This window comes from Macrobrachium nipponense, chromosome 27 (assembly GCF_015104395.2).
Source record: "Macrobrachium nipponense isolate FS-2020 chromosome 27, ASM1510439v2, whole genome shotgun sequence".
NCBI classification, from domain to species: domain Eukaryota; kingdom Metazoa; phylum Arthropoda; class Malacostraca; order Decapoda; family Palaemonidae; genus Macrobrachium; species Macrobrachium nipponense.
In genome coordinates this window covers 26,557,801-26,584,715 of record NC_087216.1, presented here as the reverse complement: position 1 = coordinate 26,584,715, position 26,915 = coordinate 26,557,801, and the positions used below count along the sequence as shown (strand labels likewise).

Sequence of the window (26,915 nt, the reverse complement as noted above, 5' to 3'; positions counted from 1 at the left end):
GTTCAACGAATAAAAATATTTATTCTTTGAAACAAACCCTTCATAAGGTCAACCTTATGAGGAGTGCAGAATAGTTAACTCATTGGTCTGGTTAAACTTTCCATAAATTACATAGTTATCTAATTATCATATATTCCATCTACATAGTACTTCCATTTCCATCCATATTCTTAAACTTTTTGCTGTTTTTTGATTTTCATTTTCAATACAGAAAATAGTTGAATAACCCATTACGTACTGGTAACCATGATAAAGTAAATACTAAATTAAAACAGTAAAATTACACATAATAGTTAGAATCTCCAACCAGAAACCTGGAGAATCAATACACTCGACCTCATTTTGCATGTCTGTAAAGAACAGGATGAGGGTGATAAGGCACAAATGTCTTGTATATGAGACAACTCAACACTGAATTAAATTAACCACGTGTATGTCTAATGAGTAGGCCTAGCCCATCCAATGAGAGGAATGTTGGTTTATCCTTCGGCTATTCCTTGAAGATGGGAAACTACTGAAGTTGCTGTATTTGCATCATAAATTCATATATGATCATTTATAACATCAGGACTTTAATAATATAATTAAAACTGCAGTCATATATGAATATCATCTTCCTTAATGATAAACAGTGGTAGGCATACTTTAACACCGAAAACCATTAAAAACCAGCAATGTATGATAGCTTTTGGTTAGGTCTACGAACCAAGGTACTACACGAGATGAGAAGCTGTCCAATAAAAATGTAGGTGAAACAGGAACATTGAATTAGGCCTATGTGCAGGTTATATATTTGAGTTTTCAGCCTAGTATCGGCTTGATATGGAATCGAGCTTATTATTATCATCCATATGGAAATTGTTATATGTCGTTACGTCAACCACAAGAAATATAACATCTTTGTAAGAAATCTAACATTTGTGCATATGGTGAGATTAACTAGGGGAAAGCAAACACCAAATACGACGTCTGAAGTTTTTTTTTTTATACATCATACATTCGAATACACAAGGAATGATGGTTATACAAGAACTTAGTACTAGTAATCCCTTTAAGTAATCAGGCCATTGCTGTATAGACCTATAATACAATAACGTCTTGAGTTATAACACCAAACAGCCACCACCATGCACCCCCAACCAAAGTTGGTTCCTTCTTAAGCCAGGCTCCCCCGATTTTGGCTTGAGAGGACACAGACTTCAGTCTCTCTTTATTCTTATATGCATGTAATTATATTCAATATAATCATATTTTCCTAATCTACTTATTATACCAAAAATACATTTATTCCAGAGAACTTTATCAAAAGAGTTGTCATGGAAAGGTGCACATGTTGAATTTGATAAGCCTTGCACACACACACACGCATGTTATATATATATATATATATATATATATATATATATATATATATATATATATATATATATATCAATAGAAGGATCCACAGTAATATTCTCGTTTAGTAAGACGAAATATATTTGCAGAAATATTTACAAAGCTTAATTCATCCATCCTTTTGTGCACTTGGCCAAGTGCTCAGAAGGATAGACGAAAGCTTTAAGCTTTGTAAGTATATCTGCAAATATATTTCGTCTTGCTAAACAAGAATATTACCATGCATCCTTCTACTGATAACTGAGAAGCACGATACGGTGTTTTTTATATATATTATATATATAATATATATATATATATATATATATATATATATATATATATATATGTATATATATGTATATATATATATATATATATATATATATATATATATGTATATATATATATATATATATATATATATATATATAATATATATCCCAGAAAACTTAAGGTTATACATGTAGACGGGACCCCAGTCTTAGGATATTTATAGAATTACTTAAGGATTAAGGATTACTGAAACATCCTCTTTGCTGTCACATTACAGCGCGTTAGGGCAGATCTATGTAACTATTACGCGGAGCAATAAAATGTAGTTTTCATTTGGTGTAATGTAGGTGTCTTCTGTATATAGTATTTTGTAAAGTAGGGAGAGTTTGTATATTTGAAAAGGCATAACAAATTTTCCGATTATCCAAGAGCATAAAAAATTACAATAAATGTAACTAATTTGGAACATGCTCAACTTTTCGTAATTTAAAACCAAAGACTTGACAAAAGCTTTCGCAGCTGCTTTAGGCCTAATTGAAAAAAAAGTCTATAGCCTATATATTTAAAGTAAAACTCTTCTTAATGCTAACAAAACCGAAACTATGCACAATGAAAATAACGCAGTCAAACAATAGACAAATTCAGAAATAATAATTTTCTACCAAGATGACAACACCAAACAATCTAGACCTATAGTGGAATCCAGACTTAAATTCTTGAAATAAAATTAACTTTATGTAACGGTAAGAATAGACATTTATCCTAAATGATTTCCTGGATGTTAAAATTACGAATAAGGAGAATATGAAAGACTAAGCCCATAATTTAAACTTGAACACTTACATGAGCTTTATGGCTGTTTTCTGGTCATCTGTTGAAAGTAGGCCTAATGTGTCGACGAAAACTTTTAACGAATTTAAGAATAAAATCAGCAAATGCCATTGAAAATGGGATAAACAATACACCACAAACTTATGTAAACAATCTGACTAAAAAAAAATACAAAGTATTTAAAAAAAACAATATTGTTAGATACAGAAATATCATCCAAGAATAATTTCGCAGTAATCACAGCAATTATATTTTAAAACAAGGGAAAGGTACTTTAATTATCGTCAGGTTAAATGTAAAAATATATAAATTTTGTAGTATTATAGATATATTAACCATAGCCGTTGAAATAAGGACTCTTAGTCGACCATTAACATCAATTTCTTATCAGCTAGAGCTACATGATAGCTTCCACGCGCCGTAAAGAAGGTTTTCAATGCTAATTAAACTAAAGTAATTACGTAGTCGACTTTTAATGGTTCACTATCAGTGCTATTTCGAAAAAACAGTAAATCATTATAAAAAAATGACTATTTTAACTATTCGGTTTTTATGCTTATACAAAGATGATAATCTGTATTATGTGAAACGGTATAAAGGATTTCCACGGCCGGATAATAGGATGAGAATTCTTGATAACTAATGCTAATAAGAAACTCGACTTCAGTAGAAGATATGCAGTACTTGTGCTTGATTACATTGTGAAAACTTTCTAATTGGTACTGTGAATAGTTGAATGTAATAAAATACCCTGAAAATAGTAAAATTAAAAATTTATGCTGATGTCCAAATGGACAATATGCCCTTTTCAATCATGGCGGCCAAGCTCGCAATTACTCTAGTGATTAGTATGACAAAGCTACCATTGTTGACATAACATGATAACAAGTGTCATTTGCCATGGATAAGTCTCGGAAACTGAAAGGTTGTTCGATTATTTGCACATTTACCAGAATATTAGCCAATGTATTTTTGGAAGTTCGTGAGTGTATTAGGCTAAGTAAATCTGTGAAATGTGAAAGACTGAATTTAAGAGCGAAGAAGTATATACTATAGTAGGCTAGAATTGTGAAAGTTATGCATAGCTACTTACTATTACCTATAGGTAGTACCTAGTAGATAGGTAGCTATAGCCTATACCTATACCTGGTACCTATCAAATGTGTTTTGAATATTTTTATTTTTCTTTTTTTGAAACATTGTTCAGACAAAAATACCATTTGGCATTTCTAGACATTAAAAATAATTTTCCTGACACTAGCTATTATAATAATTTGTGGTTTATAATTAGTAATTAGGTAATTGCAAATGTAAAATCGACCCAGCCTAATTTATGCCTTTAGTAATAAATTTGGTATTTAGGCTAAATTGGTTTTAAAATGATTTTGCCAAACTGAATGATAATTTTTTTGTTTAGTTTATTAAAACTTCATATTATTAATAAATAGCTAATTATGGGTCATCTGAGATGGGAAAATATCTTTTGGCTCTGTTCAGCTTAGCTTGGGAATTTCAGAGGGAGGGGGAAAACCCCTTCCTAAGACAGGGAGGACGGTACCTTAGGTGAGGTTAGAGTAGGAATCATATTTAAAAATTGATGATCTGCATACTAGATAATGTGATTTACTGGATGCAGTACAGTTCTCAGAGTTAGGTAATAATCTTAGTCCATAACAGTGAATCAGATCATGAAGATTTTTTAATATTTTCATTAGCTAAATTGATATTATAAACCAGGCTGCAACCCCAGTTGGAAAAGCAGTAGGCCATAAACCCGAGGGCCAGGGGAAAGTAGTCCTGTACAGAGAAAGAAAACTTTGTACCAGTATATCCAACCATGATTAGTAATTGAAGTTTTCAGTTAGGCTTTAGCCTACTTGTCTGTGATTTTGCCATCACTGTTTAGGTAAGCACACATTTTTGTTTTCCAAAACTCAATCATAGTACTGGAAGAATCAAACAGTTTTTGGCTGGGCGATGCCATATGTAGGGTGTAAACATTTTGCCGGACTAGAGGACAGTTATCTGACCATGTATTCTTCAGACTGACAAAACATTGGCTAGAATATGGCCTCTTAACAGATACCAGTACATTCTAACCAAGTCCAACCTCACCTCACCTCACCTAAGGTTCAGTACCTTGTCTGGCTGGAGCTTAGGGGCTTTGCTCCTGTTGACACCATCCATCACCTTACATAAACTCACCTTAGCTTTGTGCTACCTGAGCAACGTTTCTTTTGGCCCCGGGCTTCCTTAAATCTTCTTCAAATTTAGTCTTTAGCTACCTAAGACTTAGGAAATGGAAGGCTTAAGTTATCTTATCATAATTGTAGTGGTCCAGGGCTGGATAATTTTCTGAAGAGGATTGTGCAAGTGACCTAATGTTACAAGAAGAGAAACTAAATGATTTATGACTTGAAGATTTGGGAGCGCATTTCTTACTTATCAGATAGAAAAATTAAAGGACGGTGTAAACAGTAGGAAGTAGAGCAAAACAAATGCTGATAATGAATAATTAGTACTTAGTTACCATAACAGTTTTAAATAAATAAGAATGGATGCAGTACCAATAAAGGAAAAGAATTGTTCAAATGTACCTTCAAGTAAGGGACTGGAATTGAATTTTTAAGACTATGGAAACCCATTACTATACAGAGGCAATAACCCTGCCAAAGGGTTGGAAACAACATGAGGTAACCTGAGATGAAGTATCTGCTACAAGTTGTGGAACAGATTCTCCAGTCAGTGAGGCAAGGTATACCAAACTTGAAAGGAGTTACGGAGTTCCATGTTTGATGAAGGAATGTTTTCACTCATTTGTAAAGTTACAAGTGGGTAGACACGTAAGGCTCTGTTTCTCAATATCTGAAGAAACAAATCATTTAAATATGTCAGGATTATCTTTGATAAAACATGTAATTCTTAGTACAGGTAACAAAAAAAAATTTATACATAGGTTGAGTTACCATTTATCTGTGCATTTGCACAGTTAGTGAAATTATTGAGAATACATTTTCTGTAAAGGATCATCGAAGTTTTTGACGATCTCTCAGTCACTGACCGCTTTTTGGGTACTGTGGTGGTACTTGTGGTTGTAGAGGAAACTGGGCATCTCCCTTGACCCTCAGTTGAAACCTGAAGATAATGCAAAGACTTAAGTGTTTTTCTCTTCATTATAAACAGCCAGGTATTACAGGTAGCTTCTGAAGACACTAAAAAGAGGAGGGTTACATATTTTTTCAGAAACTGGAAGTAGACAACTCATTACACTGATGTTTAAAAGATATTTCTAAGCTGCTTTCACTGAAAACATTAAGAGTAATTTATTGGATGACTGAATAGTCTAAAAATGTTCAAGATGAAAGGTATGTGAAAGTAATTTATGAGGTAGAGGTAAGCAAATATCATTCTGGAAATAAGGATGTGGCACTTTAATCATGGAGGTGATTGATGAGGACATACCTGAACCAAGAGAGATTTCCGCTGGGGTTCCATTGACCCTGATGATGTGGAACAGAAGTCTGAGGAAACTTTAGACTCCAGAGATGTGAGATTTGTGGTGCGACCGGAGGAGGGACCCTTGTTGGATGTGTCAAGGCGCAGAGGTGAGCAACAAGAACGGGATATTAAGATGGCCTGCAGGAGAAAATACTATGCTTAAAGGAACGTATACATATCATCTGTAAATAATAGGTTACATTATAGGCGTTTTTCTCTTACATGGCTGTTTATGCTATACCATTTGATTGTGCTATATCTGCCCCTTTCCATGTGAGGGATCTGGTCGACCTGACTATTTTCCTTCTTTTCATCTGTGACCTCCTTCAAAGCCAATTATCTGCATGCATTTATCAGCATGCAATCTTCACCCAAGCATCCAAGATATACATGTGTAATATATACTCATATAGTGTTAGAAATAGTTCTCTGAAAAATGAGAAAGACAGCAATCATCACTGTTGTTAAAACCCAAAGCAGAGAAATTGTTTCAGTGATGTCTAATATCACAGAGCCAAGGTCCAGAGAGAATGTTCCATTCAGCCACTCACCTTGAAGCCCGACCTGAACTTGTCGTTGAAGAAAGCGTAAAGTACTGGGTTGATGCAGGAATTGGAGGCTCCGAGCCACTGAGCGATCGGGGCCAAGATGTGTATGACTTGGTACTCCATTTCTGTTGGCTGTGACCCAAACTGGAACAGAATAATGGGGAAAAGGTTTACTGGAATGTCCTCCTATCATAGTTAAGGATTTTGGGTGTATTTACTCCTACGGATGTTTGTATTGTCTGTCAAAGTCTTGTGGGGAACATGTGTGCATGTTTAAACATGTAGGTTTATGGATGTGTGATTTGTATCAGTCACCTTGCCTGGTCTGTTGCCTTCTATATTTCTGTGTTGTTTCCTCAATAAAAAGTTTTTTATCCCCTCATCTTACTACTTTGTTCCCCTCACATGACTATATGTGCACATACTTTGTTTTCCATCACCATTGTTTCCTTTCACCTTACTGTACTTGATTACCCTCACCTTTAGTCTCGCAAAGATTACATACAGAGGTAGCCAAGACATGGTGAAGAGCACCACCACAACCAGCAGCATCTTGATCACTTTGATCTTGGACCTGTGGATCATCATGGCCACTCCTTCGTCCTGTCTCTCACCTGGAAGCTTTCGGCACCATACCTGCGGAAAATTTGACTTTTTCCATAAGCTTTGCCTTTTTTGTATGTGTGGGATTTAAATCTTGCCGTGAGCATGCAAGTTACACTTTTCTTCTAAGTGTACAGTTAACTTTATAGACTACAGCAGTTTAGTTTTTTCACTTATATATACTCATATGATTCACCAGGGTTTTGCCATCTTTATTTAGGTTATTCTTATGATCTTTCCATACCACCACTAAATGCTCTGTAGAGTTTTGTCCATGTAAACCATTATGTTGGTTCTGCACTACCCTAATTGGTTGTAGGTAGTTTAGTTGATAGTGTTTCCAATATGCTGAAAATGTAGATATCTGTCTTCTTATTACAGACTCAACAACGACTAGCCTCAGACCACTGGATTTACCCATATGGTCTTCATCTGAATGGGAAATATCACAGAAGAACCATTTCGCAAAGGTAAGCCTGTAACTTGAGTGTTCAAATGTAGATACCAAATCAGTCTCTTCCAATGCATGTGAGACTTATCTAAATCTGATCAGAGGAATTGTCCTTAAATGGAAATGTTTGTCTTCGTTGTTTCTTTTGGTTAAACATCTTGGAGTGTTATTGCCTTACATGGTAACCATTTTAGCTTGAATCAGTGTGAATTGTTTGAACTTGACAGTCATACACTTTTTATTTTCTTGTCCTCAAAAATGTGGAAGATCTTGAATTAAAATGTTGGTTCCTTGGACCTTTTCTAGAAGCAGGCATTGTTTTGTTCCATTTTTTGCCTTGAGAAACTGAATGATATCTGGATTGTTCGTAATATGCTTAAGATGGCAAACAGCAGTAATATACACTCAAATATTAAGCCACAAATACCCCTTGCTATCAAATCCACTTTAACCCTACCTTACACCAAATGGAATTATACTGTATATGAAAATACTTTGATGAAGAAATGTAAACTCAAATATATTTTTTATGCATACTGTAGTATATGTATATCCATGTTTTTAGCTTGTGCGCTTATGCTGTCGTTGATCAAGAATAGCACGAGTACTATACCTTCTGCCATATAAGTATGTAGCAGATAGAAATGACTGTGAGAGGGAGCAGGTAGCACATAACCAGGTTTGCCAACACGAAGTACAGATTACCCCCTTCTTCGTCTGGCCACTTTTCCGTGCATATCTGTAATGGGACAATGGGTTGGTTAAGTCGTTTGGGAATAAATTGATGGGGAAATACATCATAGGACGTCATTTCGTCCAGTTATCTAAAGTTGGAACCCCTACATTAAGGATTATAAAGTTGAGAACCTGTAGGCCATGGATTCCAAGATAGGGAACAAGTGAGCTAGTAATTCTAAAGTTGGGAACCTCTGGGCTAAAGACTGTAAGGGTGAGAACTACTGACCTCAGGATTTTAAGTTTGGGAACATCTGACCAAAGGAGTGTAAGTTTGGGAACATCTGAGCCAAGGATTCTAAGACTGGGAACCTCTGAATTAAGGATTCTAAAGTTGGCAACCCCTTTAGTAAGGATTCTAAGACTTGGTACCTCAAAACTAAGGATTCTAAGTGGGAAACCTCAAAGCTAAGGATTGGAAGATTGGGAGCTTATAGGCTAAGGATTTTAAGACTGGGAACTACTGAATTAAGGATTCTAAGACTGGGAGCAACTGACTTAAGGATTCCAAGACTTGGAACTACTGATTTAAGGACTCTAAGGTTTGGAATGTCAGAGCTAAGGGTTCCAAGATGCTGGACTCACTACAGGGAGCAAAAGGAGCATTACCCTGAAGAGTTAGGACCTTACCTTGAGGTCAGTGTTGGGAATGGGCTCTAGCTTGAAGAAGATGGCCCAGGGGAGGGTGATGGTGAGAGAGAACACCCAGATGACGACGATGATCCTCCGGCAGGTGCGGGAGGTGATCTGGCACTTCATCGGGTAGCAGATGGCCAGGGCCCTGTCCACGGAGATCGCCACCAGGGTGTTGATGGAGGCAGAGACGCTCACGCCTTGGAGGTACGTCACAGTCTTGCACACGAAAAGGCCTAGGACCCAGGCTGGTTTTGGGTATATAGAAAAAAAACATGGCAAGACATTATTATAGGCTCTTATGGACTTATGGTACTTAGTTAAATGTTTGGACCTTAATTACAAAGTAATGCATCTAGCATATGCATACAATTAGCGAGAGATTTATTGGTATTAAGGTAAAACTTATGGACTTTACCAATGCTATCTGCATAGTAAGCCTATAGGAAGTTAAAAAAAAAAAGATTTGGTGTGGTGGGAATTGTGGAGATACGTAAGAGAAATAGTGAAAAAGTTTTGGAAGGTGATAGGAAGTATCATAGTTCCATGCTAGGAAGGAGAGATAAAGATGAATTGCGTAGTATATAGTTGGGTGTTTTGACACTACTGTGGATCCCTCTCCTTGGTGTATAAAGCAGCAGATATTGTGAAAGTTTAACTGCGTTGGTGGTCCATACAAGATCCAGTAATTGATGAGTGATTGTAGCATTAACCAGTGTATTGATTCTTCTCAGGGGCCATTCCATATGAGAAACAGGTTATACATCAAACCAATATTTTTATATTGTTAAAGTAACGTTTCTTTTTCATTAAAACTTTAGCCAAGATATTAATGTCAGGCATCCGTATTGACTGCCAATCCTTGTCCCCACCCACCACCCCCACCCACCCACCCACCCACCCACCCACCCTCCCTCCCTCCCTCCCTCCCTCCCACTCCCTCCCAGGCGAATTCACTCATTATGCTAATAGCAGGAGATGGAAGTTAAATCCCCAAGACAAAAGGCATGAATGAATGAATTTCCTCCTGACAAGATTAAACCTTTTGGCTTTTTTTTTTCATTCCTTCCGTAGCGTTGATTCATTTTAATTTTCTTTTTGATTTCTGTGGGATCATATTCCTCTCTCTCTCTCTCTCTCTCTCTCTCTCTCTCTCTCTCTCTCTCTCTCTCTCTCTCTCTCTCTCTCTGAGGAATGAGGAAAAAAGAGAGGAGGCGAAGAGAATCGTAAAGAGAGGAATGTGGAAAATGAGATTTGTTGGCCTTGATTTGGGTTTGTGTTAAAATGGAACATATTTAGCTCATGTTTAAAAATGTCTCGTGATTTGATTTATGTTAAAAATGCAGTTATGTATGTTAAGAGTGCCCACCCCATGATTTGGTCTATGTTTCGTGAATCATGTTAAAAAGTCCCATGATTTGGTCGTGTTAAAATGTACTGTAATGTTCAAAAGGTCCCATGATTTGGGTTGTGTTAAAATGTTCCATTGTGTTATGTTAAAACGTCCCACGATTTGTGTTAAAATGCCCCATGATATGTAATAAAATGTCGTTTGATTTATTTTAAATTAACCCCTAATTAATGTTAAAATTCCCCATGATTTACGTTCAAACGTCCCATAATTTATGCTAAAACGTCCCATGATTTATGTTAAAACGTCCCATAATTAATGTTTAAACGTCCCATGATTTACGTTCAAACGTCCCAGAATTTATTATAAAACGTCCCATGATTAATATTAAAACGTCCCATGGTTAATGTTAAAACGTCTCATGATTTATGTTAAAACGTCCCATAATTAATGTTAAAACATCCCATAATTTATAATAAAACGTCCCATGATTTATGTTAAAACGTCCCATAACGTTAAAACGTCCCATGATTTATGCTAAAACGTCCCATAATTAATGTTAAAACATCCCATAATTTATAATAAAACGTCGCATGATTTATGTTAAAACGTCCCATGACCCATGATTTATGTTCAACTATCCCATAATTAATGTTAAAACGTCCTTGATTAATGTTAAAACGCCCCATAATTTGAATTAAGTAAAAACACCCCGTGATTTAGATCCACCGTCAGATTCACTGACAGAGAAACGTCATAACGTTGTATGTCAGTAGTATTCATGACGAATTTGCAATGCATAGCCCCCCCAATCGAATGAATGGCGAACTGCATTTATTATATTTAATCGCAAAAGGACAAGATTGAATTGTTTATTCATCGCTTTAATCTATTGATTGTTTATTGTTTTAGTTTTTATTTTTCGGATGTAATCGAAAAACAATGATGCGTGTTTGTGATTGATATCGCTGGTGGGTGGGGGTTGGTGGTACAGGGAGGTAGGTATGACATTGTTTATGTTATTTGAGTAATACTGGGCTGGGGTGTTACTTTTGACGAGAGAGAGAGAGAGAGAGAGAGAGAGAGAGAGAGAGAGAGATTATTCAGCGGAATCTATCCGATTTTTATCGCGTTGAGAATGATTTGTCTGCAGTTGTATTTATTTATAATATTTTTAAATAAAAAATATATACAGTATATATAAAAATCCCCTCACATCTCCCCCTCTCTCTCTCTCATATGCCGTTCTTCACGGTGAAAAAAGAAAAAAAACATTACAGATTTTATACAGTACTCATCTGAGAAGTAACAATTAAATTCCTCGAATTGCAAAGAATTGAATATACATAATTCTTCGCCTTTTGTAGAGTTCCATGTTTACATTTCTCGGAGATGAGCTTCGACAAACATAACATGTCGTTGGGTTGTCTGGACTGCAATTTTTTTCTCTCTCTTAAAACACTACTGGGATACCTTGATTATTGTTTTTTCCTAGACTCTCTCTCTCTCTCTCTCTCTCTCTCTTCTCTCTCTCTTCTCTCTCTCTCTATCTCCTTCTTCTTTGGTCTCTCTCTTCTTCTCTCTCTCTCAATTATCCAATTTGGAAAAACCTAAGGCAATAATCCAGGTCCATCTTTTTCCAGTCCTTCTTAATTTCATGAAAGGACGTCTCTTTGGTTGACGTTGCGGAAAGAATATTCCCTTTTATTATTTTGGGACTGGGAACCTGTTCTTATTGTCTCTGGTCTTACAAAATATAAACCTAATTTCAGCTGGTCCCCGCAAGACTGTGGTTGCCCGACAATGGGGTGCACTGTAGGCATTCTTTTCAAGGTCGTTCGCGGCGTCCCTACGGCCCATAGCTGGACCCACACTGTTTACCCATTTACTTTTATCTGAATTCCCGCTTCCAACCTTCAGCCTAGCTGTCTAACCTCTCTAACTATCAGTGTAAACTGTTGGAGAGGGGGAGGGGGGGGGTGTTTCTCCCATTGTTTACTGGATCCCTTTGCTGTCCAACCGCTCCATCTCCCCCTTTTTTCACACTTGAGCGCTGGAGGGCTGAAAGTTGGGCCCCCAGTGATTGGGGGTATAGCCTGAGTGAGTAAAAACCAAGGCGTGATCCTACCTCCAGCTTAATCGGAATACATGCAAGATTTTCCCCCCATGCATAAGTTGTAAATATTATATTCCTAACTTTACGTAAATTAAAACGTGCTAGTATCGATGGCCAAATAGGTCCTTGTTTCACCGACGAAAATTAAAATAAATTCGTTATATTTTATCAGAAACATTTTTTTCTGTGTTTAACAAGCACGTTACGTTATTCATTATTTACATTTTCATTCTAATAAATAAATCTTAGATATCCTATCCTAAAATTCCTGTATCTTCAACTCGACGCAAAACACCTTTTTTCAGACCTTTTTAGGTTCTTCAATAAACCTCTCCTCACAAACAACAATAACAACAAAGCAGTTAAAATATTCAATGTGCTAAAAGTAGCAGTAGCATTTACAAGCGCAAAGCAATTCTAAGAATTTTCCCGCAGAACTCGAGACACTGAATACAGTACTGTGGCTATTTTTTCTTGTTAATTGTATGTCAAAAAAATGCATTTAGAACTTGCTGAGAGAGAGAGAGAGAGAGAGAGAGAGAGAGAGAGAGAGAGAGAGATTGTTTTGACTCCCTTGTGAGAGACAGCAAGAACCGTCGTTCACTTTTTTTTGTGTTAAATGTATGTCAAAAAATACATTTCGAACTTGCTGAGAGAGAGAGAGAGAGAGAAAGAGAGAGAGCGAGAGAGAGGAGATTTGTTTTGAACCTCCTTTGGTTGAGAGACACAAGAACCTTCGTTCATTTTTTCGTGTTAGATGTATGTCAAAAATACATTTCGAACTTTGAGAGAGAGAGAGAGAAGCGAGAGAGAGATTGTTTTGACTCCCTCTTGAGAAGGACAGCAAGAACCGCGTTCACTATTTTTTTGTGTTAAATGATGTCAAAAAATACATTTCGAACTGCTGAGAGAGAGAGGAGATGAGAGAGAGAGTTAGTTTCGACTCCCTTGTGAAAGAAGTTACAAGGAGTCACAAGGATTAGGATGTCTCAAAGACCTATTAGTCCATTCTACGTTTTGGGAGAGAGAGAGAGAGGCACGCACTTCTGTACGCTTCATGCTTGCTTTACCCTTCAACACACTACTTAACATTGTTGTTGTGATGTTTGTTCACGCTAGAAGGACCTTACGACCTCACAGGAAAGAAGAAGGAAAACACTCGAGGTAAAAAAAAAAAAAAAAAAAAAAAAAACCAGCAGACCCGTAGTGGGGTAGTGCCGTCAGTGCACCTCATGTTTGCACTGTAGGCATGACTATATATATATATATATTATATATATATATATATATATATATATATACATATATTTTAATTATATTTATATATATAATATTATAATATATATATATATATATATATAAATTATATATAGATATGTGTGTGTGTGTGTCATCAAGCCACACAATTTAATGTCCTTCAATATCCAATTCGCTCTACCTCGGAATTGATATAGTATTTCCATACACGTTAACCGAAGGGAAATTTTTTTTAGTTGATACTGATAACCACTTCGTTCTCTCGTGGATTCGAACCAGCACGCAGAAGAGAAATCGGGACTTCAGTGACGTCTTGACCGACTCGGCCAACAAGTGATGTGCTAAAAATTTATATGTATTATCTATTTATATCCTGGAAAGATATATCTTTCACATAGCCCCTGGTAAATGAAATCTCTGTCTCATTTTTATCTCGTACGTACCTCCCCTAGTATTTTGACAAACAAGGAGGTCCCCCTGGGGGATTTCGTTGGAGGAGGGGGTGGGGGTAGTAAGGGAGGGGTAGGGGAAGGCGGTGCATTCAATGTAAACAATAATTCTCCCAAGACTGAGTCAGACGTCGGTTTACTCAAGGAAAACCAAATGGATCTTGTTCAAAAGAACTGGGGGCGGGGGGGGGGGGGGGGATAGCTGTCCCCCAAGGATTTGTAAGTTTCAATTCTCTCTCTACTCTCCTCTCTCTCTCTCTCTCTCTATCTCTCTCTCAGAGAAGAAGCTTAAGGTATGATACGAGATGTATGTCGACATGACGAATTGTTTGCGAGTTGTTGGGAGTAATAATAATAATAATAATAATAATAATAATAATAAAATAATATAATGAATAATATTAATATCCACTTCCTGTACTGTACATATCTGTCTGGAGAGCCTTATGCCAGGGGTAGCATAGTTGTTATTTTTATTATTATTATTAATAATAATATTATTATTATTATTATTATTATTACCATCATCATCATAGGAACACAAGGCACGATTCCAAGATCCCTGAAAAAGAATCTAGAAAAACTAGAGGCTGAAGTAGCTCCAGGACTCATGCAGAAGAGTGTGATCCTAGAAACGGCGCACATAGTAAGAAAAGTGATGGACTCCTAAGGAGGCAGGATGCAACCCGGAACCTCACTATAAATACCACCCAGTCGATTTGGAGGACTGTGATAGACCACCCCCCCCAAAAAAAAAGAAAAAACAAAAAATAATAATAATAACAACAACTCGGCCTTCCCTGGCATAGGCTAAGGCTCTCCTGACAGATACCTACAGTACAGGAAGTAGATATTTATTATTATTTATTATTAATATTTATTTTTTTTTTTTTTGCTCTATCACAGTCCTCCAATTCGACTGGGTGGTATTTATAGTGTGGGGTTCCGGGTTGCATCCTGCCTCCTTAGGAGTCCATCACTTTTCTTACTATGTGCATCGTTTCTAGGATCACACTCTTCTGCATGAGTCCTGGAGCTACTTCAGCGTCTAGTTTTTCTAGATTCCTTTTCAGGGGTCTTGGGGTCGTGCCTAGTGCTCATATGATTATGGGTACGATTTCCACTGGCATATCCCATATCCTTCTATTTCTATTTTCAGATCTTGATACTTATCCATTTTTTTTTTCCCTCGCTTTCTCTTCAATTCTGGTGTCCCATGGTATTGCGACATCAATAGTGATACTTTTTCTTGACTTTGTCAATCAACGTCACGTCTGGTCCCTATTTGCAATATCACCCTATCCGTTCTGATACCATAGTCCCAGAGGATCTTTGCGTGATCGTTTTCTATCACTCCCTCAGGTTGGTGCTCGTACCACTTATTACTGCAAGGTAGCTTGCTATGTGGTTTATGTTTTCATTTTTCGTATTGCACTTCCTACATATGGAAGATATGTTATTTCCATCTATCGTTCTTTGAACATATCTGGTTCTTAGGGCCTGATCTTGTGCCGCTGTTATCATTCCTTCAGTTTCCTTCTTTAGCTCTCCCCTCTGTAGCCATTGCCATGTGTCATCGCTGGCTAGTTCTTTAGTCTGTCTCATGTATTGTCCGTGCATTGGCTTGTTGTGCCATTCCTCTGTTCTGTTTGTCATTCTCCTGTCTCTGTATATTTCTGGGTCTTCGTCTACTTTTATCAGTCCTTCTTCCCATGCACTCTTGAGCCACTCGTCTTCTCTGGTCTTCATATATTGCCCCAGTGCTCTGTTCTCGATGTTGACGCCAGTCTTTATACTTAGTAGTCCCTCTCCCTCCTTCCTTTCGTGTTATGTATAGTCTGTCCGTATTTGCTCTTGGGTGTAGTGCTTTGTGTATTGTCATATGTTTCCTAGTTTTCTGATCTATGCTGCTGCGGAGTTCTGCCTTCGTCCATTCCACTATTCCTGTGCTGTATCTGATTACTGGCACTGCCCATGTGTTTATGGCTTTTATCATATTTCCGGCGTTGAGTTTTGACTTGAGTATCGCCTTGAGTCTCTGCATATATTGTTTCCTGATCGTGTCCTTCATCTCTTGGTGTTTTATTTCCCCTCCTTCCTTTATTCCCAGGTATTTGTATCCTGTCTCATCTATGTGTTTGATGTTGCTCCCATCTGGTAGCTTTATCCCTTCAGCTCTCGTTACTTTGCCTTTTTGTATGTTGACTAAGGCGCATTTTTCTATTCCAAACTCCATCTTGATGTCCCCAGATACAATCCTTACAGTCTGGATTAGGGTATCTATTTCCTTGATGCTCTTACCATACAGCTTGATGTCGTCCATGAACATCAGATGGTTGATTCTGTTGCCTCTTTTCTTGAGTTGGTACCCGGCATCCATCTTCTGTAGTACTTTTGTTATGGAATCATGGCTACTACGAAGAGTAGTGGGGACAGTGAGTCGCCCTGGAAGATCCCTCTCCTGACTATTAACCTCTGCTAGTCTTATTCCAGAGCTTGTAAGTATTGTATTCCAGTTGCGCATTGTATTTTTGAGGAAGCTGATGGTGTTTTCCTCTGCCCCATATATTTTCAAGCATTCTATTAGCCATGTGTGTGGTATCATGTCGAAGGCTTTCTTATAGTCTATCTATGCCATGCTTTGGTTGGTTTTCCTTCTCCTACTGTTCTTCATTACCATTTTGTCTATCAGGAGCTGGTCTTTTGTGCCCCTACACTTCCTTCTGCAGCCTTTCTGTTGGTGGGGGATGGTGTTTGTCTCCTCTAGGTAATTGTATAGCCTTTCACTGATGATACCTGTTAGTAACTTCCACATTATTGGTAAGCAGGTGATAGGCCTGTAGTTACTGGCTATATTTCCCTTACTCTTGTCTTTTTGTACTAAGGATGTTCTTCCTGTGGTCATCCATTTGGGTGCATGGTGATTTGAGATACAATGCTGGAGTTGTTCTGCTATTCGTGGGTGTAGGGCCTTGAAGTTTTTTAGCCAGTATCCATGGACTTCATCGGGACCTGGGGCTTTCCAGTTTGGCATTTTATTTAGTTGGTGTCTGACTGTGTCTGTCGTGATCTCTGTGAATCTTTGTTTTATTCTCCGTTTCTTCAGCCTTGACTTCCTGGAGCCATGTTGCATGTTTGTTGTTTTATTATTATTATTATTATTATTATTATTATTATTATTATTATTATTATTATTATTATTATTATTATTATTATTATTATTATTATTATTCAGAAGTCGAAATTGAAGCTTCCAGAGAATACATGTATTGTCTATTAGGCAAAAGAGGCGTTTCTGCATTGTATATCATCTATTAGAACTTGATATATTGTTGATTGTATAATGCATATTATAGTTCTATATATTGCATGTCATAGAAGCTGTATAATTACATACTTCTGTCTGCTTTTCAGAGGACGGACCCTTGGAAAGGGTATAATCGCCTTTAAGAGCTTCCATGTAAGTGTTAGTTATTTTTAATTATTTTTGCATAATTTGAAGTTTTTAATATTGTTATTTTTTATGTTAAATATCAGGTTATATTATTAATTTTTTAAATGTACATATTAGGTGTCTTGTTATTTTTTTTACGTTAAATATCACGGCAGGTGTCTTACGTAGACTTGCCTTTTGGTATAAAATGCCCAAGGATGATTTGGGCCTTTGTATATCATACCCAAGTGGGCATTTTGTGGGGTCAATTTGCTCCCAGCGTACCCAGGAGGTCAAGGTCAAATGAATGCCTCTGTATGTAATAGATTTCGTAGAGAAAGGTTATCCCTTGTTGACGTTGGTGCCCGTTGGACCGGCGGTTCGTTGGTCTATTGGACCGTCGGTCCATAGGTCCGTCAGTACGTTGGATCATCTCTCAGCTTGTCCAATGGTCCATCGGTCAGTCGGTCCTAAGTACGTCGGTTCATCTCCTGTTTCGTACTTTGCAGATGAAACGCTCGAGAGAGAAATGCAACGAATACCTACCCTCCCAAAAAATTATTTTTTTTAATGAACTTATAACTGATTTGCATATGCTAATAAAATTCATTCTCCCTCACCCACTCCTGACCCCTACTCTCCCCGCTCCTTACTAAAGTGAGTAATATTTTGTCATAGAACGTATAAAAAATCTAAAAATATATTTTAATTCTTAATTAATTCTTTTATTCAGATCAGAACCGTGACGTGGGCAAAGGTCTTTTCTTACTTGAGCAGTTTTTATTCTTATCTTAAAGATGCATTAAAAATCTCGATGTTTATTTTTAATTTTTTAATTTTATCAAATTTATTTTTTATCTTTTTTACAAATTAATTTTTTAAATTTTATTATTAAAATTTTTTTTTAGCACAAGAGCCTTGAGTAAATTACTAACTTGAGTCAATTTTATCATATCTAAAATATATTTTATTTCAAAAACGTTTATTTTTTTCACTTTTTCCAGTTTTTAAAATTTGTTAATTTTCTGGTTTATTTTAAAATTAATAGAAATTTTAGTTTATTTATTTATTTAATTTTTCAAGACCAGAACTTAATTTTTTATTTCAATAGGATTGTTATTTAATTATGGTGCAAAAAACTTTTTCTTCATTATGTTTCATTTATATTATTTATTTTTTTATTGTTTTAAAATTAATTAGAATTTATTTATTTATTTATTTTGTATTTTTCAAGACCAGGACTAGTCTAATGATCAAGGGAATTCTGAACTTCTCCGATGTCATCCCTTTTGGCATTTTTCTGTTGACTCGATTTCTCAAGCAATGGCCGCGTCCGTCGTCTTTGAGCTGTGCCATTTTTGTCCCTGGTGACTCAAAGGGGGGCGGGAATTTGAAGATTATCCGAGTCGTTTTGTCTCTGTTTTTGTGTGTCATTGTGAGTGTCTTTTTTTTTCTCTCTCTCTTATTTTTGTCTGGGAGTGTTTTCTGTGTGTGTGTGTTTAAGAACTCTCTTTAATAATATCTTTTCTTTTAAAGTTAAGTATATTGCGTACGAATATATTTGTTCGTGAGGCCGTATGAATCTGACATACGAGAGAGAGAGAGAGAGAGAGAGAGAGAGAGAGAGAGAGAGAGAGAGAGAGAGAGAGAGAGAGAGAGAGAGAGAGAGAGAATGAATGTCCTGCATTGTGGGCCAAATGAAGGCCGATGTGTTGGCCCCTAAAGTATACTTAAATATAGAGATTTTTCATTTATGTATTTAATATATATATATATATATATATATGTATCTATATATATATATGAGAGAGAGAGAGAGAGAGAAGAGACGAGAGAGAGAGAGAGAGAGAGAGATGAGAGAAGAGAGAGAGAGAGAGAGGATTTTTGAGAGAGAGAGAGGAGAGAGGAAGAAGGAGAGAAGAGGGAGGAGGAGAGGAGAGACTTGTTCGCAGTGAATTGGGCCCACCCAGGTTTTATGTCACAAAACTTAAATGGAATTTCTCATTCTGAATACAGAGAGAGAGAGAGAGAGAGAGAGAGAGAGAGAGAGAGGAGAGAGAGAGCAATAAAGTTAGAGAGAGATGCTTCTTCTTCTGTTAGAAAGAAACATGTCCCCCTTTTGATAACGCGAGATAGCGCTTCCAGACGTGGTGTCCAGTCCACCGCCTCTTTCGGGCGTTAAATTTCATGGCAATTCTGACTGCAGGAATTCGGGAATATTCCCAGAGAGACAGATGGGAATGGCCTGCCGTTTGAGAGTCGAAAAAAAGGCAGGAGGTGTTGGGAATGAAAAATTAAGACGTATTTTCTCTCATATCGAGAAGACATGTTTCTCCTTGAGCGGACGTATATGTTTTCGCTATTTTTCTTGGGTCGTATTTATTGTTAATTTTCTAGTTTTTGTGTCATTTTTTAAATTTTTTCCATCTAAAAATGACAGATCTTTAGAAGTTACGAGTTGGCAGATCTTAGAATGTATGAGGTCACGTACTTGGAAGCTATAGTAGATTCACATCAGCCGTGCATTTGATGTCTAGGCCAGTCCCTTACGACGCTCCTGATAACCCAGTCACTGAGCTGGAAACTCTCAGTCTCTCGAGAGTTCACATGGGTAGGATCTATGTATCACCTCTCCTGAGGTATACGTCTTTCAGGAGCGGTGTAACATACATCCTGCGTATGTGAACTGTCGAGAGAGACTGAGAGTTTCCAGCCCTGTGATTGGCTTATCAACAGCCAATCAGGAGCGTCGTAAGGGACTGGCCTAGACATCAAAAGCACGGTTGATGTGAATCTACTATAGGAGATCACATATCTTAAGAAGTTTGCTCTAATGAATTCACATTTATTCTGGGAACTTCCAAATTCACTCTGATAAGCGTGTCACTGTGGGCTAGGATTGGCCATCAGAGGTTGTCTTTGCGTTTATTTACTTGTTTACGAGCGGTTTTGAGTAGGACCTAAATGACGAGAGAGAGAGAGAGAGAGAGAGAGAGAGAGAGAGAGAGAGCGAGCCAACGTCCTTCCCTCCTCATCGAACCTTAATCAAGACGTCAATCCAAGGGTCATTTTTGGTTCATTCAAGGGGAAATTGAATTTAATGAATGGGAGAATGTAGTAATTTTTTTACTATTAATAGTACTATTACTACTACGAATATGAAGGATTTCGTAAATAAAGGAAATTCTTTTCATTATTTACGAACATTTTAATTTTCATTTTTAGTAAGTAAAAATGAAAAATTACACATGTATGTAATAAAAATACTTATTTTTTTACTAAGGTAGTAAAAATGGATTATTTATATTGATTAAAAATGGAAACATACTTTTTTGTTCTTTAGCTAGCAAAAATAAAAAAAATACATTAATAAAATAAGGAAAGTTGTACTTTTTGCCTTTTTGCAGTTACTAAAAATATACAATATTATACGTATTGCATTGGAGAAACAAATCCACAGTTATGTAAATGTACATATATTTCAGTTTAAAAACCGCAAAGATAGCTTTCGGGAATCTGTTCGGTTCCCCTTATCGATTGATAAGGGGAAACCGAACAGATTCCCGAAAGCTATCTTTGATGTTTTTAAACTGAAATATATGTACATTTACATAATTGTGGATTTGTTTCTCCATTTGAAAACTCGTGCTACTATGAGGATTTTTTTAACTTATTGCATTGTTAGGTAGAAAAACATGGATTCTTTTTATTTATGTATTAAAAATGAAAAATTGTGCTTTTTTTGTTTATGGAAAAAGGAAAATTCATATTTTGTATTTTTTTGAGTTATGGAAGTTGGATTATTATACGTTTTTTGTCCTAAGGTAGTTAAAAATGACATTATATATTATAGAAATTTTTAGGTAACAAAATATTAAAAATAATAACTTTTGCCTTTTTTTATTTAGCATAAAACGAGAAACTGTATTTTGTGTCATTTTTATTAAATAAAAAGCGTAAAACTATTGTTTTTTTTTAAAGATTTTATATAGTATAAAAGAAAAGCAAAATATTTTGCTATTTTTATTTAGTAAAAAACGAAAAAACCGTAATTTTTTTGCCATTTTTATTTAGTGAAAACTAAAAATTAAAGAAATTATACTCTCTTCCACACCTTTGTGACATTTTTATTCAGTGAAAACTTAACATGAAAAATGTGCCTTTTTCCATACTTTTATGCCATTTTTATTCATTGAAAAATAAAGTAAAAAAGTATACTTACTTCCATATTTTTTGCTATTTTTATTCATTGAAAAATAAAGATAAAAAGTATACATACTTCCATATTTTTTGCCATTTTTATTCATTGAAAAATAAAGATAAAAAAGTATACTTTCTTCCATACCTTTGTGCCATTTTAATTCAGTGAAAAAAATATATACTTTCTTCCTTCCCATATAGGAAACACAAATTGGATTGTAACTGTTATTAATTCTATATGTAAATTAGCGCGCTAATGAATATTCATAAGCATGTTATTAGAAAAATATTTATATGTAAATTAGCGCGCTAATAAATTTTATTAAAATGTACGTGCTACGGAAATCGCTGCATGACGTCACTGAATAATGTTTTGAATGAATATTGTCTTGAATTAATCGTGTTTTCCCTTGATCGTATTTTGGAATTAACTGTATTTTGAGTTTTGTTTTGAATTGGTCGTGCTTTGCATTGATCGTATTTTGAATTAATCGTGTATTGAATTAGTTGGATTTTGAATTAATCATGTATTAAATTAATTATGTATTGAAGCAATTGCATTTTGAATTAGTAATGTGTTGAATTAATTGCATTTTGAATTAATCATTCATAGAATTAATTGCATTTTGAATTAATCATATATAGAATTAATAATGTTTTTTTAATTAATCGTACTTTGAATTAATCTCCTTTTTTATTTTATCATTTTTTAATTAATTGCATTTGTTAGTTAATAATTTTGAATCAATCACTTTCTGAATTAATCACGTTTTCAGTTATTCACGTTTTGACTGAATTATTTTGATCGTGTATTTTTTTATTAATTGCGTTTTTAATTGGTCGTTTTTTCAAAATTATCGTTTTAATTAATCACGTATTTAATCAGGCGCAAAATAAAATTAATTCAGACACAGGTGACCCGATTTGACAAATGCCCCTTCTAATTGGATATACTGGCAATGGCACTAATTAAACGTCAGAGTAGGTCTCCAAAGAGTGACTCATATTGATAATTTAGCAGATTATATATATATATATATATATATATATATATATATATATATATATATATGTTATGCCAGATTTATTTATCGAGAGGCTGTACTTGCGTAGCTTTCAAGTAGTTCGTTTGGTAGTCATTATAAATGTAGTTTTCTAAGGTCCTCTATTATTTTCTATTGGCTTGCATACTTAATTCCTCATTTTTTTATTTTATTACATTTTTTTGGGTTCTTACATCAAGAACACACTATTTTTTGTGTATATATGTAAATTTCATATGCAGTAGATGCAACGTAATAATGATGAGAATGGCAATTATATTGCCATTCTCATCATCATTACGTTACATCTACTGCATATGAAATTTACATATATGCACAAAAATAGTGTGTTCTTTGATGTAAGAACCAAAAAAATATAATAAAAAATGAGGATTTAAGTATGCAAACCAATAAAAATAATAGAGGAACTTAGAAAACTACATTTATAATGACTACCAAACGAACTACTTGAAAGCTACGCAAGTACAGCCTCTCGATAAATAATCTGGCATAATATATATATATATATATATATATATATATATATATATATATATATTATGATATGTACTCATTATTGATAATTTGGCAGATTATATACATATATGTTATGTATAAAGATATAGTATATATATATATATATATATATATATACATATACATATAACATATACATATGCATATATATATATATATATATAATACATATGATATCTATATATATATATATATATATATACATACACATATATATATATATATCTATATATATATATATATATATATACATACACACACACATATATATATATATACATACATACATACATACATACATACATACATACATACATACATACATACATACATACATACATATATATGTATATAATCTGCCAAATTATCAATAATGAGTCACTTTTTGGAGACCTACTCTGACGTCTAATTAGTGCCATTGCCAGTATATCCAATTAGAAGGGGCATTTGTCAAATCGGGTCACCTGTGTCTGAATTAATTTTATTTTGCGCCTGATTAAATACGCGATTAATTAAAACGATTAATTTAAAAAAAGACTAATTAAAAACACGATCAAAATAATTAAGTCAAAACGTGAATAACTGAAAATGTGATTAATTCAGAAAGTGATCGATTCAAAAATTATTAACTAAATAATGCAATAATTTCAAAAATGATAAAATCACAAAGGCGATTATTCAAAATTGTTAATTCAAAGTACGATTAATTAAAAAAACATGATTAATTCTATATATGATTAATTCAAAACATGATTAATTCAAAATGCAATTAATTATATGAATGATTAATTCAAAATGCAATTAATTCAATACATTATTAATTCAAAATGCAATTGCTTCAATATATGATTAATTTAATACATAATTAATTAAAAATCCAACTAATTCGATACACGATTAATTCAAAATACGATCAATGCAAAGCACGACCGATTCAAAACATCATGATCCGACCTCCAGTGTACCCGGGCCAACTACTAAAATCTACGGTCAAATAGCGCATTGTTTCACAAATGGAAATTAAAATCAATACATTTTATTTTATTAGAAATAATTGTTCTGTGGTGTTTAAGACACACTTTATTTATTTTTTTATCATTCTAATAAACAAATCATAAATATCCCATCCTGAAATTCCTGCATCTTCAATACAACTTGGAACACCTTTTTCAGACGTTATAGGCTCATCATCAACAAAGGAGTTTGTTTGGTGGATTAAGCGAAAAACAATAAGTTAGAATGAATAATTATCAGATAGAAAAAGGGGGAGAAAGGGGAGGAGATGGGTGGGAGAAAAAGGCTTAATACGGAGAAGTTTCCCTCCCAGAGGGGTGGGAGATGAAAAAAAGGCTTCCTTAGGAGAAGTCTAACCCCCTCCCTACTCACCATTTGTATGGGGTAGTAAGCGAAAAACAGTAAGGTATACAATGAAGGATTATCAGAGAAGGAAAGGGGAGAAAGGGGAGGGGAGGGGAGAAAATGGCTTCCTATGGAGGAGTCTCTCCCCCCCTGCTCACCGTTTGTATGGGGTAGCAAGCGAAAAACAGTAAGGTATACAAAGAATGATTATCAGATAGGAAAAGGGGGAGATAGGGGAGGGGAAGAAGAGAAAGAGAGGAAAAGGGGGAGAAAGGGGAGGGGAAGGAAGAGAAAGGGGCTTCCTATGAAGTAGTCTAACACACCCCCCCCCCTCCCCCCGCCCTAAACCCCACCCCACCCCCAACTCCATACTCACCATTGAGTGTATGCCCGATGAGAGTCGTAGGAAGGACCACTATGTTCACCAACAGATCGGCTACGGCGAGGTTGGCGATGAAGACGTTCGTGACCGTCCTCATCCTGGGCGCCCGCAGCACCACGGCCACGACGAAGCTGTTCCCGACCACGCCCATGACCGACACCACGACGTACGCGACGCAGTAGAGCACGGTCACGGGGATGGAGTGCCTGAAGGTGGGGATGTCGTAGCACGACTCGTCCAGAGGCCTGGTGCCGTTCCAACAGGCAGAGTCGTTGTAGTCGTTGTAGTAGTAGTAGGTCGTCTCAGGGGCGTCGTCGGGACCCTGAGGCGAAGGCGTTGCACCACCACCTTCCTCAGCAGAGGGCATCTTGGCTGCGGAATTCTTGCCTTGCTTATTAGTCCGTTTCGAGTGGTGGCATTTTTCAAAAGAAAAAAAAAATCAATTCAGTTTTCTACCTGAAATTTTTTCGATTGAAATCCTGTTTGGCTTCGGAATTCTTTATAACAAAATCAATTTTCTACCTGAGGTTTTTTCGATTGAAATCCTGTTTGGCTTCGGAATTCGTTCCTCGCTTATTTGCCCGTTTTAAACGCCATTTTTAAAGACTTCTTTCGTAATATATTCTCCTTTAGAATATGGTTCTGGGTCTCCGAAATTCTCTTTTATCATTCATGCTGTTTTCAATTATATTCTATGTAAGCCAAATCATTTTATCTGTCTTGGCTTTCAACTTTTCATTGATGCGTTTGTTTTCGGTCATTTCTTCTTGTTTTGCCGCCAATATTTCATTTGCTATTCATAATTGTTCATTTTTCATTTTTATCAAGCGTAAATGATGAGGTTTTCCAATATATCATCGTTCAATGAGATGCACTAAACTTAACGTATATTCAGATATACTTGTGATTATTTTTTAGCAGAGTAATGAATTGTACCATTATGTCCAACACTGCTAGACAGTTTCAATACGCACTTTAAAGACCAGTAACTTTCAAAGACACACTTTAGTCGTCAATAAGTTTTAAAGACACATCAATAGTTCCTTTAAATAGTCTGCAATTATCAGTTGCTTATGCCCTGCTGGAAATAATTCACCTCAAAATTAATATTGTGTTTTTCTGAAACATCTGAAAGCCCTTTGCCCAACCACTTTCTGTATCGTCATTCCAGTCACTGACTGTCCTCATTCCATGCCATTCCAGTCCAGGGTGTCCTCGAGAAATTCCTGAAAGAAAAAACACAGTGGGAATTGAAAGAAAAGTTTTAACCGGTAGGGGAGTTAGTGCCGTCAGTGCACCCCATACGGTGCAATGTAGGCATTACTTGAGTTTCTTAGCAGCGTCCCTTCGGCCCCCAGCTGCAACTGCTTTCTTTCCTTTTACTGTACCTCCGTTCATATTCTCTTTCCTCCATCTTACTTTCCATCCTCTCCTAACAGCTTACCCAAGGAGCGTGGTAGAATCTGCGGTCAAATAGAGAATTGTTTCACCAACGGAAATTAAAATAAATACGCAGTATTTTATTAGAAATAATTTTTCTGTATTGTTTAACATGCGCATTGTGTATTTTTTTACATTTTTATTGTAATAAATAAATCATAAACATCGTGTCCTAAAATTCCTGAATCCTTAACTCGACGCGAAACACCTTTTCCAGACCTTTTTAGGCTTATCATAGACCTTTCCTACCCCCAACAATAACAACAACAAAGTAGTTTGTAGGATTACTCCACGAGTGAGCTATAATTAAACACCCGTGTCATTTCGGTGCCTATCACAAATACCAGCCCACTTGGGCATCAAACCCTAAGAATTCTTCTTCTGATGACTCAGTTT

At 35.7% G+C, this 26,915-nt stretch overlaps 1 protein-coding gene across 2 annotated transcripts in view; it reads right to left on the bottom strand.

The window, feature by feature from the left end:
- Positions 1-1,817: 1,817 nt before the first annotated feature.
- Positions 1,818-26,915, bottom strand: part of LOC135200961 (neuropeptide SIFamide receptor-like) — a 45,627-nt gene continuing 20,529 nt past the window's right edge. For both annotated transcript variants that reach the window (XM_064229733.1, XM_064229734.1), the window contains 7 exons: positions 25,074-26,305; positions 8,950-9,200; positions 8,198-8,323; positions 7,011-7,166; positions 6,534-6,674; positions 5,947-6,120; positions 1,818-5,619 (listed from right to left, as the gene is read on the bottom strand). In XM_064229733.1, the coding sequence (XP_064085803.1) occupies positions 5,431-5,619; positions 5,947-6,120; positions 6,534-6,674; positions 7,011-7,166; positions 8,198-8,323; positions 8,950-9,200; positions 25,074-25,446 (1,410 nt within the window). In that variant the 5' untranslated portion in view covers positions 25,447-26,305 and the 3' untranslated portion in view covers positions 1,818-5,430. The remainder of the gene's footprint in view (positions 5,620-5,946; positions 6,121-6,533; positions 6,675-7,010; positions 7,167-8,197; positions 8,324-8,949; positions 9,201-25,073; positions 26,306-26,915) is intronic.